Source organism: Rattus rattus, chromosome 18, assembly GCF_011064425.1.
Source record: "Rattus rattus isolate New Zealand chromosome 18, Rrattus_CSIRO_v1, whole genome shotgun sequence".
Taxonomy (NCBI): Eukaryota; Metazoa; Chordata; class Mammalia; order Rodentia; family Muridae; genus Rattus; species Rattus rattus.
The window spans coordinates 4356503-4374061 of NC_046171.1; the positions used below are offsets into that span (position 1 = coordinate 4356503).

The 17559-nt window shown below is 50.2% G+C and overlaps 1 protein-coding gene across 1 annotated transcript; it reads right to left on the reverse strand.

Moving 5' to 3' along the window:
- Window positions 1-11655: 11655 nt before the first annotated feature.
- Window positions 11656-17000, reverse strand: Pim1 (Pim-1 proto-oncogene, serine/threonine kinase). The gene is made up of 6 exons (XM_032888913.1): window positions 16616-17000; window positions 16415-16521; window positions 16269-16319; window positions 15803-16169; window positions 13978-14154; window positions 11656-13202 (listed from the first exon to the last, which is right to left on the reverse strand). The coding sequence occupies exons 1-6, from the start codon at window positions 16695-16697 to the stop codon at window positions 13045-13047; spliced, it is 942 nt and encodes a 313-aa protein (XP_032744804.1). The 5' UTR covers window positions 16698-17000; the 3' UTR covers window positions 11656-13044.
- Between the last annotated feature and the right edge of the window lie 559 nt (window positions 17001-17559).

A 17559-nucleotide genomic window follows, 5' to 3' on the forward strand; every position in this document is an offset into this window, starting at 1 on the left:
GGGGGGTAAAGGGAGGGAAGGTGGGAAACTATCGAGGTGAAGTTGCAGGGGGCAGGGGCGGGGTGAGGGGGTCAGTGAGCATGTCTAGAGGAAGCTAGTGGTCAAACTTCCCCAGAGAGAAGGCAGTCTACTGTTTTTCCCATAGCCTCGGTTCTTAGGTGTCCACCCTCTGAGTAGCCTTTAAAGCCTCACTCCCACCCAGGGACAGCCACTTGTGATGTCTTTTCTGGTGTGTCCCACAGAGGCGAGCCATGCCCTCCCAGCATTTATTTGCCCTGGGCATTAAGGATCCCAGCTCTCTGGCTCTGGAGTTCCAGGCCTGGTGAGCCCCCCCATGTGAGAATTAAGAGCAGAACTGGAAGAAGAACAGGAAAAGTGCCCGCCCCGCGCCCCCCCACCCCCCCAACCCCCCCCAACCCCCGAGCTGAGGACCAAACCCAGGGCCTTGCACTTACTAGGCAAGCGCTCTACCACTGAACTAAATCTCCAACCTGGAAAAGTGCTTTTAACCACTGAGCACATCTCTGCAGACCGCCCCCCCAAAAAAAAGGAATTTTAAAGAAAATAAAGACTCCCTTTCAGATACACTGAAAGTAGCTATAAAACAGAGCTCAGCGACAGTCATCAGAGCACCCTACAGCTGTTTTTGAAGGTCTCTCAGCTCCTGGGCGTCCTGAGTTTGAGCCTCCGGTCACCTGCTACCCAGACCTCAGTCCAGAGCCTTCCCATTCAGTCTCCCATCCGAGGCTGTCTCTGTTTTCTGGTCTGATCCGCACTATTTTTTTTTTTTTTCTTTTTTTCGGAGCTGGGGACCGAACCCAGGGCCTTGCGCTCGCTAGGCAAGCGCTCTACCACTGAGCTAAATCCCCAAGCCCCTGATCCGCACTATTTTTTTTTTTTTTTTTTTTTTAAGATTTATTTATTATATATAAGTACACTGTAGCTGTCTTCAGACACACCAGAAGAGGGCATCGGATCTCTTTACAGATGGTTGTGAGCCACCATGTGGTTCCTGGGAATTGAACTCATGACCTCTTGAAGAGCAGTCGGGTGCTCTTAACCACTGAGCTATCTCTCCAGCCCCTGATCCGCACTATTAACGTTAATATTTGTTACCCTTCTTCAATACACAGCCTGGGTCCCCTCCTCCTCAAAAAAACTACATCGCCCAGCCCCACCCACACCTTGTTCTTTTTTTTTTTTTTTTTTTTTTTCTTTTTTTTTTTTCGAGCTGGGGACGAACCCAGGGCCTTATTGATTGCTAGGCAAGAGCTCTACCACTGAGCTAAATCCCCAACCCCCCACACCTTCTTCTTATTCACTCATCAAAAATGTCTCTGCTCCTCGAGGAAGCACACACCTGTGAACCTAGCGCTTGAGAGCGCTGCAGCAGGAGAATCGCTACAAGTTTAAGGCTAGCCAGGAGTTACATAGTGAGTTTCAGCTCAGATTTGGCTACAGTGAAACTCTGTCTCAAGCCAAACAAATGTATATTTAACCTTGCCCCATACTGGGCAGTATGCTTGGTCCTCAGACAAAAGTAAAGAAACAGGTAGTAGTTTTGACCCCAAATCAACCCCCCAGCCACTAAAATAAAATCAAGGGGGCTAGCCAGCTGGATGCTCGACAGTTAAGAGCACTTGTTACGGTTGGGGATTTAGCTCAGCAGTGAGAGCACTTGCCTAGCAAGCGCAAGGCCCTGTTCGGTCCCCAGCTCAAAAAAAAAAAAAAAAAAAAAAAAAGAGCACTTGTTACTCTTGAGAGGACCTGGGATTCATTCCCCAGTGCCCACATGGCCGCTCACAACCATCCTTAACTCTCTTTTCTGACATGCTGTACATACGTATGCACAGGCAAAACAGTCTGACACCTAAAATAAATATAAAGAAAGGGAAAACCAGAAGGCATTGGAGAGGTGGGTCAACGGTTTGCTGCTCTTCCAGAAGACCCAAGTTCAATTCCCAGGACCCACAGGAGCTGGTAAACAATCTCCTTTAATTCCAGCTCTGATCTGATGCCCTCTCCTGGTCTTTGTGGTCACGGCTCTCAATCTCAAACACACATACACACACACACACACACACACGAACAAACCCTCTCGTGCGTGTGTGTGTGTATGTGCGTGTGTGCACACACACTGTATACCTAATTAAAAAAGTGTATCTTTGGGTATTTCTGGAACACAGCTCTGTGTGGCTCAACAGAGAGGAAAGATCTCAACTTCCCAGAAGATCTCACCTCAATGATGCCTTCTCTTCTTAATCACAGCTGATTCTTTAGCCCCAAACCGACCAGCATCCATGGTACCAGCAAAGCAAAAGTCCTAACTTTAGCCGTTCTGGTACCTTATTAATCACAGCTGTGTCTTCAACTCTAGTTAACAAGAACTACGATTCTTCATACAAAAAGTGGAGTCTTTGCTTCCTCTGAAACGTCAGAAGCCATGCCCTCTCCTTCTGCTCTTCTTATAACATTCTTATCTTCCAAACTCCTATAGAACTGTTCACTGAGCTCTCAACACTCAACGGCTTCCACAATCCTTTCCAAAGTCTTTCCACCCCACAAAACAACAACCTGGTTAGGTCTGTCACAACAATCCTACTATCCTGGTAAAAACTTTTCTTAGGGTGTCTATTGCTTCAATGAAACACCATGACCAAAAGCAACTTGGGGAGAAAAGGGTTTATTTCACTCACGGTTCCATATAACAGTTCATCATCAACGGCAGTGAGGGCAGGAGCTGAAGCAGGATGAACCCTAGAAACAGGAGCTGATGCAGAGGCCACGGAGGAGCACTGCTTACTGGCTTGCTCCCAGTGGCTTGCTTGGCCTTCTTAGAGAAGTTAGGACCACCAGCCCAAGGATAGAACCACCCACAATGAGCTGGGCCCTCCCCCATCGGTCACTAATTAAGCAAATGCCCCACAAGCTTGCCTCTAGCCTGATCTTATGGAAACATTAGTGGAGGATCCCTCTTCTCAGGAGACTCTAGCTGTGTCAAGTTGACAGAAGCCAGTCAGGTATGGCCCTGTGCAACCTTGAATCCCATCAGTGGGAATGCCAAGGTAAGGGATCCCTGTTTGAGTCCAGCTTGGTTTACATAGCAAGTTTCACATCAACCAGGGATACCTTGACTCAGAGAGACAGAGACAGAGACAGAGACAGAGACAGAGACAGAGAGAGAGAGAGAGAGAGAGAGAGAGAGAGAGAGAGAGAGAGAGGTGCCAGCCAGACAACTCAAAGGAATAAAGGCACTAGGCATTTACCACCAAGAATTGCATCCTTGGGGACCAAAATGATAAAAAGAAATGGCTCCCACTCCTCTCATCTACAGCCCTCCCTCCCCCAAATAGAACAATAATATTGAAATAAAGAACACAGAACATGACGGGTTGGAGAGATGGCTCAGAGGTTTAGAGCACTGACTGCTCTTCCAGAGGTCCTGAGTTCAAGTCCCTGCAACCATATGGTGGCTCACGACCATCTGTAATAGGATCTGATGCCCTCTTTTGGTGTCTGTGAAGACAGCTGCAATGTATTTATATATAACAAATAAATCATAGAGCGCTGGGTTCGGTCCCCAGCTCCGAAAAAAAGAACCAAAAAAAAAACCAAAAACAAAAACAAAAAAAAAATAAATCTTAAAAAAAAAAAAAAGCCAAGGAGTTGTAAGCAAAAGTGTTGTTAGTGAATATCAAAGAAAGGTTCTTATCAAAGAAACTTTGGTCTGCATTTCCCCCCAAAGGAGAAAGAGATGAGGGGTGAGGGAAGAGAGACCAGGTGGATCATGTGATGGTTCCCTTGGATACCGCAGATATCTAAGCCTGCACCGCGCAGCACCATCTGGCTATGCCCTTTAGCAACAAAGTCTCGTGTAGCCCAGGCTGGCCTGGACCTCACCGAGGGCTGTATGCCTGAACGTCCTGCTCCACCTCCCAAGGTACAAAGCTTACAGGCATGTCCGCCACCGCCCCCAACCATCGGTTTGCTTTGTAAAAGGCTTGTCACGCTTCGACAGAAAAAAACATACACACACACACACACAAAATAAACCCAAAAAACTTCTCGCTTTTAGTTTGTGACTTTGAAAGGATGCGTGGCGTGTAAATTTATCTCCGTCATAGCGTGGTCGCAGCGTCGCCCCCTCCGCCCCCTGATGACACACACATCTCTCTAATTTTACACTACAGTCAGAAAGATAGCAAATTAAGCCAATTCTCATTTATTTATATCAATCCATGGGGAGAATGTACGCGCTAACATGAATAATCTAACCGGAAAGGAGACTTCCGTGGTATATTTGGCTCAGGGACGTGTTTTCATTGATGGGGAAAAGGAAAAGAAATGAACTTTTTTTTTTTTTTAGCCATTTCACCCAGGGGTAATTTTTTTTTTTTTTTCCGGAGCTAGGGACGGAACCCAGGGCCTTGCGCTCGCTAGGCAAGCGCTCTACAGCTGAGCTAAATCCCCAACCCCCACCCAGGGGTAATTTATACACATAAGACACTGCATGCATTTTACACTGCACGCATTTTAAGCGTTCACTCAGCGGGGTGTGTTTTTGACAGCCGTTCACGGCCGGGTAAACATTACTAAACTCAGAAAAAAAAACAAGTCCATGCCCCCTCCCCTGAAGTTCCTGGAGTCTCCTGACTCCATTAGCTTTAGGTCACCAACAAGGTAACTTTCTGTCACTGTGGTTCGAGCTAGCTCGTTCTAAATTCTCCTTTCAATATAAGCTGCGCCTCGTTTGTACCAATGACCATTGACTACGTGACACAGACTTTACACACTCGTGACCGTTTCTCTTTCATGGATGAGAAAAAACAAAACAAAACCCAAACTCACACATTAAATATCTGCCAAGGTGGGGTTGGGGATTTAGCTCAGCGGTAGAGCTCTTGCCTAGCAAGCGCAAGGCCCTGGGTTCAGTCCCCAGCTCTGACAAAAAAAAAAAAAAAAAAATCTGCCAAGGTCAGAGTTGGCATGGAATTCAACTGTGACAATGTGTCTCCAAGTCAGGTAAGGGTCCCTTACACATCACACTGCTACTGCCCCTGATTTTATGTGGGCCCTCCAGGTTCCAGGGAGTTGGATTAAAGGGGTATTTTATGTACAATGGTAAAAGTTTGGAAAATACAGAAGTAATTGTTTATTCGCACCTTATGGCCTTGGATGGGCTGGCAACGTGACTCAGGTGACAGGAGGGCTTACCTAGCATCACAGTGAGCCTTGGGTTCTGTCCACAGCACTATTTGAGGCCAGGCTGATCTACAGAGTGAGTTCCAAGACATCCAGGGCTACATAGAGAAACCTTGTATCCAAAAAAAAAAAAAAAGGCTGCCTCAGAGGACGAGGTCGAGGACGATGTCAGGAGAGATAGTCCAGGGGCTAAGATATAGACTAATCTTACAGAAGGTCCCAGATCTGACAGCCCACAACTGCCTGAAACTCCAGTTCCTGAGGATCCAATGTCCTCTTCTGGCTTCTTCGAGCACTTGTCCCCAACCGTGGGCACACCCACGCACAGACACACAAGTAATTAAAAACTGAAAATAAGCCTTAAGGCCGCAACATCAAAGTAAAGGAATGTAAAAGCATTTATTTCAAGGTAAAGAAAAAGCTGCACGTGGCATTCAGGACAGCAGGTCATATCTGGGGGCCTCCGGGCAGAAACTAAGGAAACGATCTGGTCACATAGACAGGTGGACGTGACTGTTACTGTTTTGCCTGGAGTCCAGGGTGGCCTTTAATCATGCTGAAGATGACCTTGAACATTGATCCTCCTGCTTCTACCTTCCCAGCGCAGGGTTTACAAACCCTACCCAGGGCTTCGCGCATGCTTGGTAAGCATTCTACCCACTGAGCTGCATCACCAGTTTGGCTCCTGAGCTTGGTGTTGGACTCACCAACCAATAGGATAAGTTCAACAACAGCCGGTCATGAGACTGAATCCAGGACCTAAGGTCACCAAAAATTCTGCACATCGGACGTCCTATTACAGTAAATAAAAATACTAAGGTCCTCTCAGCTCGGCCTCGATTCTGCCTCGTTTCTACTTCCTCACACAGCCACCGGAGGGGTCACTGCAACCTTGCTGTTGGCAATCGGGGTTAGTAGCACAAGGCCACTGCGGAAAGGAACTGGGGGGGAGGGGAGGGGGCAGGGCGAGGCCATATCTGTTCCAACACTGCTCTCGATAGGTCCTTGTGGTGAGGGTTTCCAAGAACCAGCGGAGCAGTTAAAGGAGCTGAGCAACACTTACGAGAAACGCGCCCGGCCCCACCCCACCCACACCCCTTGGCCCCTTTCTCCCCCACTTTGCGGTCTCCAGCCCTTCCTCCCTTCCAGGTGTCTGTTTCCACAGAGCAGGGTTCCTTCCCCAGCTCGGCTCTGACCTCCATGGTCCAGAGCCCAAAGGGGCCCTGAGATGACCCACCACTCAGACGCCTAGTTGTCCGGAATACAACACGGGTTCCGTCCCCGCCACCAAGAGGGAAAAAAATGTCCGTCTAACAGAGAAGCAACGGGCATGGCTAATCTGAACCCACGTTCTAAAATTCCTACCTAACCATGTCCTGTTATGTCATTTTTTTTGTTTGTTTTGCTCTTTCTCTCTCTCTCTCTCTCTCTCTCTCTCTCTCTCTCTCTCTCTCTCTCTCTCTCTCTCTCAGATGATCTCAGGTAGCCCAGGCTGGCCTTGAGCCTTGAACTGGATAAGCTATAGATAGCCCTGAACTCCCATCCCCCTGCCTGCACGTACTTCACAAATGTCACGGTACACATCAGGAGGTCAGAGGACAAATTAGATGCAAGAGTTGGCTCTCTCCTCCCAGCTCAGATCACCAGGTTTGGCAGTGAGAGCCATTAACTCGCCATTGCTGAGCTATCTCAGAACCTCCGAAATACTATTACTATTCATCACACTTTGGAGCGTGTGAAAATCCCCGGGGCCAGGCACTGGGGCACGAGTACCAGGAGGCTAGAGCAAGAGGATCAGGAGTTCAAGGTCACCCTCTGCTACATAGTAAGGTGTTGGAGGCCAGTCCCTAAGGTCAGTCCTAAGGGAGGGAGGGAGGGAGGGAGGGAGAGCTGTTACAGGAATGAGAGGATGAGAGAGACAGGTGGGGTACGCATAACCAAAATACATCAGCTGCAGGTATGAAAATGTCAAATGGGGGTGAGGGGGGTGGAGAGTTGGCTCAAAGGTTAAGAGCACTGGCCGCTCTTCTAGAAAACCCGAGTTCAATTCCTAGAACCCACACGATAGCTCACAACTGTCTATAACTCCAGTCCCAAGGGTTTCCGATGTCCTCTTCTGACAGCTGCCCCGGGCGCCAGGTGCACACACGAATCACGGATAAATGTAGAAAAGGCACCCCGTACACATAAAATAAAATGGAAAAAAAATTAATGTCAAAATGGAGGCCACCCCTCTTGGAGCAGAATTAGCGTTTAGTCGAATACTTTAAGGGTAGTCAGATGTCACGGAGGGTAAGGTGTTCGTTGCCAAGGCCTGATTACCTTGATAACTTGGGTTTGGTTCCTGGAATCCACATGGGGGAAGGACAGAACGAACTCTGGTAAGTGGTCCTCTGACCTCTCCACGGCACCATAGCATCAGAGACCATCCCCCATCTCCTGCCCCCTGTACAGTAAGCACAGCTCCGTCCATAATGTCACACTACGTTGTGCAGCGCTAAAAGCAAACCAACCATCAGTGACATAAATGGCTCTGCCTCCCCCTCTTGGATGGGCAGTAATGTCAAGATAGTTGGGCCTGTCCCCCTCCCCAGATCACAACCCCCTTCTTACTCCTTAGAAGTGACAACCACAATCCTGACACCCATGCCCACGCCGGGGACCTGCCTGGTACTGTCTTTAACTTGCAAGTCTGCGTCCATACACAGGAGGGGTTTGCATGTGCAAACTCCCAACAACGTATAACCATTCTTTCTAATGACCAAACCAAGAGCAGGCTCTTTTTTTTTTTTCTTTTTTTTTTCCGGAGCTGAGGACTGAACCCAGGGCCTTGTGCTTTCTAAGCAAGCGCTCTACCACTGAGCTAAATCCCCAACCCCCTTAAGAGCAGGCTCTTGAGCACACTGGCCCTCGTTGGTCTCAACAATAAAACCAGGTCATGGGAAATGCGAGGTAATGGTAGAATTTGAACTCAAGGCTGATGCCCAGTGGATCTGTTGTTCCTAAACCATCCTAACAAGAGACCAGCTAGGACTTTTCCCCTTCTCAAAAAATGCCTGATCGCAGCTCAACATACTTATCATGCCAGGGTTCGAGTCTATCCTAGAATGTGTGAGATGCTGTTTCAAAAAATATATATAAAATAAAAAAAAAATAAATCAAGCACGGTGTGGCGGGCATATACCTTTAAGCCTAGCTCTCAGGGAGGCAGAGGCAGGTGGATCTCTGAGTTTGAGGCCAACCTGGTTTACATAAAGAGGTTCAGGCTAGCCAGGGGCTGCTACAGAGTGAGACCTTGTCTCAAAATCAAAAATACAAACGAACGAAACCAAAACAAACAAAACCAGAAAGTGTCTCTACAACCTCTGGCCTCTTCTACCTAGGGAGGACCTACTTTCTGCAGACACACTGTCTGTCCCCCAGCAATTTCGACAACCACGGAAAGGGTCCCCAACTCATCTCAAGGGCAAGAAGGGCAAGGATCTACCGGATTTCATTAGAAGTTTCTAGTAACTTTCAGTTGTTCACTTGCAACTTTACTGGAAAGGTTCCAAAGTGTGCCTAGACACCCAGAGCTGCCTGGCAGTGTGTATACAGGAAGGAGGAGGGGACAGAGGGGTAGGAAAAAGGGGAACTTCAGAAAAATCAGCCCCCTAGAGCTGAGAAATCCTTCCTTCCTTTCTGCACCCAGCCACATGAAGGCTGTGCTGGGGGACTTGGGACCTAGTCCAAGACACGGTGGTAGAGATCTCTCAATGAAGGGAGGAAGGGCACTGCGGCCTGAATCCTCCACAGCTGCAAGAGGCCAAGTTCCTAAGAGATTATGGCAAGAGAAAAGCAAGAGGTCAAGATGGCCCCGCAGGAGGTAAGAAAGTCAGAACTGTTACAAAGCGCAGAAAGGAACAAGAAGGCAGTGTTGACAGCTCCCGGCAAGCCTGAGAGCCTAGATACAGGGAGATCAGGAGTTCAAGGCTATCCTGGGCTATCTAAACAGTTTGAGGCCAAGCCTAGGCTACAGGAGACCTTGCCTCCAAAAAGAAAAACCTTTCTTTTTAGTCCATGGATCAGTAGGGTTCAACTCTTAGGACGCACTCAGACCAAACAGATGAGGCACTTTGTTTGGGGCGTCCCATCTTCCAGTATAACCCGACACACAAAATAAACACTGGTGTAAGAAACCAAGGGCTGCAACAACCACATGGTGGCTCACAACCATCTGTAGTGAGATCTGATGCCCTCTTCTGGTGTGTCTGAAGGTAGCTATAGTGTACTTACACATAAAATAAATAAATAAATAAATAAATAAATAAATAAATAAATAAATAAAAAAAAAGAAACCAAGGGCTGGGGGTTGGGGATTTGGCTCAGTGGTAGAGCGCTTGCCTAGCAAGCGCAAGGTCCTGGGTTCGGTCCCCAGCTCCGGAAAAAAGAAAAAAAAAAAAGAACCAAGGGCTAAATATGCTTGGGGGAAACAGTTCGCTCAGTCCCAGTAAACTGTCCAACAAGCTGCAGGGGGAAAACCATACATCATGCCAAGTATTCCCACATAGTCAATATCCATGCTCCCTAAAGGTGAATGGACCTGGACCAAGCCCTAATCCAGCATGGCGGCCACATTTATGACTCCAAGGCTCAGACAAGGAGGTAACTGTGAGTCCAAGGCTTGCCTGGACTACAAAGTCAGAACCTGGGACAAACTCTTCAGTAAAGTACATTTATCAGAGTGACATACATTCAGCACATTTCCTAAATGTTTCTTTTGTGTACGTAGGCATGCTATGTGCGACTGTCAGATCCCCTGACAGTTGTCCTATGGGTGCTGGGAACCAACCTTAGGTCTCCCACAAGAACAGCAAATGTTTTCCTTTCTCTTTCTTTCTTTCTTTCTTTCTTTCTTTCTTTCTTTCTTTCTTTCTTTCTTCCTTCCTTTCTTTCTTTTATTGGATTTTTTTTTTATTTACATTTCAAATATTACCCCCTTTCCAGGTTTCCCCTCCGGTAACTCCCTATCCCATTCCCTGCCCCCCGTTCCCCTAATGTTTTTTTTTTTTTAAAGATGTATTTATTTATTATATAAGTACACTGTCACTGTCTTCAGACACACCAGAAGAGGGCATCAGATCCCATTACAGATGATTGTGAGCCACCATGTGGTGGCTGGGATTTGAACTCAGGACCTCTGGAAGAGCAGTCAGTGTTCTTAACCACTGAGCCATCTCTCCAGTCCCAAATATTTTCTTTTTTCCTTTTATTCAGAGCTGGGGACTGAACCCAGGGCCTTGTGCTTGCTAGGCAAATGCTCTACCACTGAGCTAAATCTCCAACCCAAACGTTTTCTTTTTAATGGGTGCAGAAGAGGGCCCTGGACCCTCTGGAACTGGACTAACAGTTGGTTGTGAGCCACCATGTGGGTGCTGAAGTTGAACCCAGGTCCTCTGGAACTCTTATCTGCTGAGCCATCTCTCCACCTCCCCTACCCATCCCCATCCCTTTTCATTGAGATAGGATAGCCCAGGCTTAGCCTTGAATTCACAGGAATCCATTTGGCCCAGTCTACCAGAGTGCTTGTCCTTCTAGCTGACTAGACCGGTCTCTCATGTATCCCAGGCTGACCTTGAACTCCTGATCCTCATCCTTTCAGTTCCCAAACCCTGGGATTATAGGATGACACCACTCTGCTAAAATGCTACAGCCTCTGGCTCCCAAATCTTTTCCAGTGGAGCTGTGGTAGGCTGCACCAGCCTTTAATCCCAGTACTTGGGAGGCAAAGGCAGGCCAGCCTGGTCTACACATAGCAAGTTCCAAGGCTACCCAGTAAAGCCTTGCCTCAAACAAAACAAACGAAAAACCACAACCGAAAAACCACAACCGCCTAGCTCCTGGTGATACACGCCTCTAATCCCAGCATTCGCTGAGCAGGGCAGGCAGGTTCGAGTTCAAGGACAGCCTGGCCTATAGCTGCAGTTACATCTAGGGCTAGAGAGAAATCCTGCTTTGAAATACCGAAACTCAAACCAAACTCCAAAAGTACTGCCTTTGGACAATCCCAACATTGGGCAACAATACTCAATGCCAGCTGGCGACAGGACGCCAGGTCAGAAAAAAATTAGTCCCAGCCAAGTCTTGTCCACACATTCCTGATGCTACAATTTGGCTGCACCTGCTTCGAGGTTAAGCCCTAAACTTTTGTTGAAGGGAATTGGTCATAATGTGTGTGTGTGTGTGGGGGGGGACCACATGGATGGACGGACAGATGGACACAGTTGGGGACACACTTGTTACGAGTGGGCAGGGAAGGCCTGGGTTCTTCTATCCAGCCCTGGTTTGCTCAGAGAGCCCCATACTTCTGTGCCCCAGTAGGAAATCAGATCTGGTCTGAAAAGAGCCCAGCCTACCTGGCTCTGTACCAAGCACACATCTTTTGTATGAATGAAGAGGAAAAAAACTCCAAAGTTAAGACAAAAGGTTTTTTTATTCAAAAAATGCCAAGTATAAAAAAAAAAAATAATAAGATCTCTTTTATTCCCCTGTACAGTATCTCTCAGAGAAAAACCAGCGGGCTACACGCTGCTCAAAGCACAACCCCAGAGAGGATCCGGAAGGCACACCACACCGGAACTGCCTTTCTGTCTTAGGTACACAGTCAGCAGAGCCTAGAGCCACTCCAGCAAGTAGGCAAGGGGCTCCCCACAGAAGGGAGCTATAGCAGCTGTCCCACCAGAGCCCCAACACCCCAAGCAAGCCTTGCAGCCCTCCCCAAAAAGGTCCCCAAGTCAGGAGGAGGGAAGAGAAGAAAAAGAAAAGAAAGACAGAACATGATAATAAAACCCTCGGGGGGCAACAGTCAGTGGAAGCTTGGAACAGGAAGGTAACCAAATAAATAAATAAATAAATACATTAAAACATCGGACTTCCAGGCTCGAAGGCGCCATCTTTCAAAAAAAAAAAAAAAAAAAAAAAAAGGAACAAGCAAAACAAAGAAACCAAAAAAAGAAAAAACAAAAAAAAAAAACAACCCAAACCAACCCCTCTCTTCACAACACATAAAATAACTTAAAGGCTTTTTTTTTTTCCTTTAAAACGGTTATCTACAATCCTTTCGCAGGCTACCATGCCGGACTATACACACATTTACAGCTTGTCTGGTTGTTGCATTGGTTGTGCGGGTTTCTGTGTGAGGTCTTGGCTTTGAAACGGTATTTTTTTAAGTCTGAAACCAAAAAGGAAGACCCAGTTCACTTGGGAATTTTACTAAAGGAGGCAGAAAAAAAAAGGGCAGGTGGCTCAGCGGTTGGCCCTGTAGCCTCTCCCATGGCACCTTTTGTAGGAAGTGGGGGGGGATGGGAAGAGGGAGAAGGAAGCAAACCCAGGCAGAATTTGAGAAGCAGCAGGTTAAGAGGTAAGTTCAAGTATTTCTCCCAGCACAGACAAGAGTCCCCACAGAAGGCACTCGGAGGAGTTGGAAGAGGTGACAGGGACTTAAATATGGTGCTAGTTTTTAATCCCACCCCCCAAATGTTTTTCCCCTACCCTGGCCCATCTTGGTGACCCACAGTCTCCATGGTGACTAAAGTTCCATGACAGGGTTCTGACCCACTCCCACCTCCCCCCCAACACCCGGGATTCTGCGTAGCCCAGCCACACTGGACGCCACTGAGTCTGTGAGGGGCAAAGCGGGGTCCAGGACGAGTGAAGTAGTCTCTTCTCCTTGAGGGAGGTTGCTCCAGGGACCCCCGAAGCCTGGAATGAGTTGTCATTTCTGTCCCTGCATCGTAGAGCAGGGTCCTGTTGGAGGCCAGCAGACAAGCTCTCTCCTCCCTGGAGGGTCTGACAGAATGGCTGCTATTTGCTGGGTGACGGTGACAGGCTGTGCAGATGAATCTCGGCGGTGGCCTGGGGCAGGAGAACATCCTGCATCCACGGATGGTTCTGGATTTCTTCAAAGGAGGGCCGGTCCGATGGTCTCAGGGACAGGCACCATCTAATAAGATGTTGACATTCTGCAGAAGTCGGAGCAGACGGGAGGTTAAAAGATGACTCAACTTGTTTTTGTAACACAAAGGTCTTCTTCCCCGAGACCCACAAGTCTGCGTTTTTTTTTTTTTAAAAAGAGGTACGTACTTTTTATACCTAACGCTGTCAGATGGGAAAGAACACGAAAGCCTCCAGCAGTCTTTCAGTTAAAAAAAACGTGCCTCCCCTCTTAAACCTGTGGTTTCAGACTTCAATAGCTGGCCTTTCCCACGACACCCACTCACCAGAAATAGGAAGGATGACAAGGGTTTTGATGAGCCATCACTGAACAAGATGAGGCGATTCAATTCTTATGCTTACTGACTTACTCTGACACTACCCAGAATGAGGTCACCGGGACCACAGTACTTAGAGAGTCGTTGCCTTAAGGGGAGAAGGCTTCAATAGACCTTGATTTTTTTTTTTTAAACTTCCGTTTAGAGACTTAAAACTTTACAGGGTCTGGGAGTTTGGGGCCGGATGTGTATAAAACTTATTCCAATTTGAGATGAAATAAAAAATGAAAGGAAAAAAAAAAAAAAGGCCCGGATGGGATTCTGAGGCCAACAGGAATAACTCTAACCCCAGTAGTCTGGGGCTCAGAGGCAGGTTAAAGCCCTACTCTCCCCATAAGAAAATAAAAATTAGAAGTGGGTAGGAATAGCACCCCCATACTCTCTCTTGTAATCCCCAAACCAGCCTTTCAAATATACCAACCCTAAATGGAAGGGGGGGGCCGCGGGGGGAGGCAAGGGAAGTTACCTGAAGAGACCCTTTGCCTGAAGTACACTTGGCCCTTGATGATCTCTTCGTCGTGCTCAAATGGAATATCTCCGCAGACCATGTCATAGAGCAGGATCCCCAGGGACCAGACAGCAGCCGACCTGCCGTGGTAGCGATGGTAGCGAATCCACTCTGGAGGACTGTACACTCGGGTTCCTACCAGCAGAGGGAATAGAAAGAAGCTGGCATTAGCAAAAATAAACAAAGCAAACGGTTGGAGCCCAGAGCCCTTCTTTAAAGATTTTTTTCCTCGGGACAGAGTTTCTCTGTGTAGCCTTGACTGTCCTGGGACTCACTCTGTAGGCCAGGCTGCCCTTGAGATCTGCCTACCTCTCCCAGTGCTGAGACTAAAGGCGTGAACCACCACCACTACCAGGCTTTAAAATACTTCTTAAAGGCAGTGCCTGGCTTGGATTGGGCAGCACATGCCTTGAATCCCAGATCTCAGAAGGCATACTTTGAACTTTAAAACAATCATACACATTATTTACACTCCATCTCTGCCTCTTTGGTCCAGACAAGTGATATGGTACTATCCAGGAGCCCAAACCCTAAACCCAAATCCTTTACACACTGGCCCAAAAAACAGCCAGCGAAAAGCTGAAGCGTGGAGGCCCTAGTCACTCAGCGGGATAACCTTGAACTACAACGACCCCAAGGACCTTGCCAGATTAGTCTCATCTAGAACGGGCCAGTTAAGGACCCTTATACACAACACTGAAGTCAGGGTGTGCTTTGGAAACTCTCCTCTGGGTTTTAGGCCCCGGACACCTACACTCTTTCCTCCCCAGACTGGAAAGGTACAGTTGCAGGGCTGGTTTCAGACCACGTGATTCCTGTTTACAAACTTTGGGTAGTAAAAAAAAAAAAAAAAGAAAAAAAAGGCGCTAACCTCAAGGTGCCCAACAGGGGGCAGTAAAGGCTTGCCCAGGGGAGGAAAACACAGGGGAGGACTCAGCCAGCCATTAACTGTTAAATACAAAAAATGCAGCCCAGCCCAGCATCCTCCAAAGAAATTCAAACCACAAGCCAGAGTCACAAGTTTTGAAAGGACGTAGTTTGTTGGGGTGAGCCGCTCAGATCATGACCCACCCTCGTGCTTTGATCTACAATTCCCTCCCCTCCTTTTCTGAAAGAACGCGATCCAAGCCCCTCCCTAGGATAGATAGGTTTTCAGCCTCCCTGAGGAGACACCCAACTAATTTTCAAACCAGCAACAGATCTAATTTCACAACATTCATCCCAGGCCTCATCACCCCACAATACCCCCGAGTGGAGTGAACCGCGGCTCTTAGTCCTTTGCCCTCAAAAACAAAACAAAACAAAACCCGGCAGTTCTACGAACTACCTTAAAACTCCCACACAAAAACAAAACAAACTACAAACAAACAAAAAGAACCCGGCACTAAAGTCTCCCGCCACCACCAGCTCCACCTCCTACTGGCGAGAAAAGTGGGTCATACTTTAGAAATCTGGGCTACAGCCGGATTGCCCACGACCTCTTATTCACGGGGAAAGCATGGAATTTACTAAATTCCTACTAAAAAGAAAAACAAGCAAACAGCAGCAGCAGCAGCAGCAACAACAACAACAAAAAAACCAATCACGCCAGAAATGCTTGTTGCAGGTTTTCAACCAGCTTGAAATCCCCGGCTGTGCTATGCCGGGAAGCTCGCCTCTGCCCCACCCCTGCCAGCTCTGAGCCAGGCGGCCCAATGACCTTTACAAAGGGCCGGAGCCGAGGCCGCCGGAGGCTTCCAGGCCGGCACCTTGGGCAGAGCTCCCTCCCCGGGGCCTGGCTCACCGTCAAAGTCCGTGTAGACTGTGTCCTTGAGCAGCGCCCCCGACCCGAAGTCGATGAGTTTGAGTTCGCCGCGGTTCAGGTCGATTAAGATGTTCTCGTCCTTGATGTCGCGGTGGAGAACCCCGCAGTTGTGGCAATGCCGCACGGCCTCCAGCACCTGCCAGAAGAAGCTTCGGGCCAGCTCCTCCTGGAGGGCTCCTCGCTCCGTGATGAAGTCGAAGAGGTCTTGTACGGGTTCGGGCCTCTCCAGGATCAGCACGAAACTATCGGGCCTCTCGAACCAGTCCAGAAGTCTAATGACGCCCGAGAAGCCCGAGCTCACCTTCTTCAGCAGGACCACTTCCATGGGCACTCGGGTGCCGTTGGGCTGCAAGGGTGAATGAGGGCGAGGGTTAGCGCGCCGGTTCCGGCACGCCCGTCACCACCCACCCACTCGTGCGAGGGTCTCGGGCTCTGGCTCACTCACCAGTTCCCCCCAATCGGAAATCCGGTCCTTCTCCACGTGCTTGATGGCCACCTGGAGGAAGAGACAGACCCCCCGAGTCTCCATCAGACCCTCCAGCTCAAAGCATCCCTCCGCGCGCCCTCCCCAAGGCGGGGTTGCCCACTCACCGGCAAGTTGTCGGCGACGCGGATGCCCGAGTAGACCGAGCCGAAGCCACCGCTGCCCAACAGCGGGCCCACCTGGTACTGCGACTCCAGGGGCTCCTTCTCTTTGCCTGGGAGAGAGGCACCGGACACTAAGCGCGCGCGGCCCACGCGGGGGTCCCCCCCCAACGACCCGCGCGCTCGGGGTGGGGTGGGGACACTCACCCGGCGCCAGCTTGTTGGCGTGCAGGTCGTTGCAAGGCGCTGCGCGCAGGTGGGCCAGGGAGTTGATCTTGGACAGGAGCATCCCCACCTCCAGGGTGTCGGTGCGGCGCCGGTGCCGGGACGAGCAGCAGCGGCGGCGGAGCGAGCTGGGGCTGAGCCGACGGCCCGGACTCAGACTGCGGGTGGTGTTGCGGCTCGGGCTGCGGCTGGCGCGCAAGGCCGAGGGCGAGTCGGAGGACGACTGAGGGCGCTGGCGGGGCTGGCGGCAGGAGGGCTCGCCGGCCGGGTCAGGCAGTGCGGAAGGCGGCGGGGCGAGAGGCGCCGCGGGACCCAGGGCTGCTGCTGACTGTGACTGCTGCTGCTGCTGCTGCTGCTTCTGCTGCTGCTACTGGTGATCCCGCCGCCGGCGCTGCCGACTCCCCTCCAGCCTCCTCCGCCGCCACGGCCGCTGCTGCAGACGCCCGGCTCGCCCCGCCGCCAGGAGTAAAGGGGCGGAGCGCGCCGCTGGGGAGGGCGCGCGCGGCGGGCGGGGACGGGGCGGGGCCTCTCCGGGAGGCCGAGGTGGGGAGCCGGGCTGGCGCGGCGGCGGAGGGCGGAGGGGGCGGGAGGCGGCGCGGGACCAGGGCCGCTCCTCCGCTCCGCCCCTCGCAGCTACACCCCTCGGCCTCGGCCCCGCCCCCGGGCGCGGCGGCAGCCAACCAGAAGCGGCCTGATCTGCATAAGGCGTTCCGGGCCCCGCCCCGCGCCTCGCGGTCAGAATGGTCGCTAACGCCGCCACGACGTGGCGGGAAGGAAAAGGCGCCAAAACGGAGGGGGAGGGGCGCTGGGCGTGCAGGGAGGCGGGGAGCTGGGTGGCGCGCGCGGCCGGGGGAGGAAGGATGGGGAGGGGCGTATCGATTCAAACCCAAACAATAACAAAGCCATCAAAGGCCGCCCGAGGCCAG

Bases quoted from the DNA above. Each gene is read 5' to 3' on its own strand.
- Pim1 (XM_032888913.1), bottom strand. From the start codon at position 16,697: ATGCTCCTGTCCAAGATCAACTCCCTGGCCCACCTGCGCGCAGCGCCT. The intron at 16,320-16,414 runs GTGAGTGGGCAA...CTCTTCCTCCAG, and splicing joins GCGTCGCCGACAACTTGCCG to GTGGCCATCAAGCACGTGGA. The intron at 14,155-15,802 runs GTGAGCCAGGCC...CTCTGCTGGTAG, and splicing joins AGTCTACACGGACTTTGACG to GAACCCGAGTGTACAGTCCT.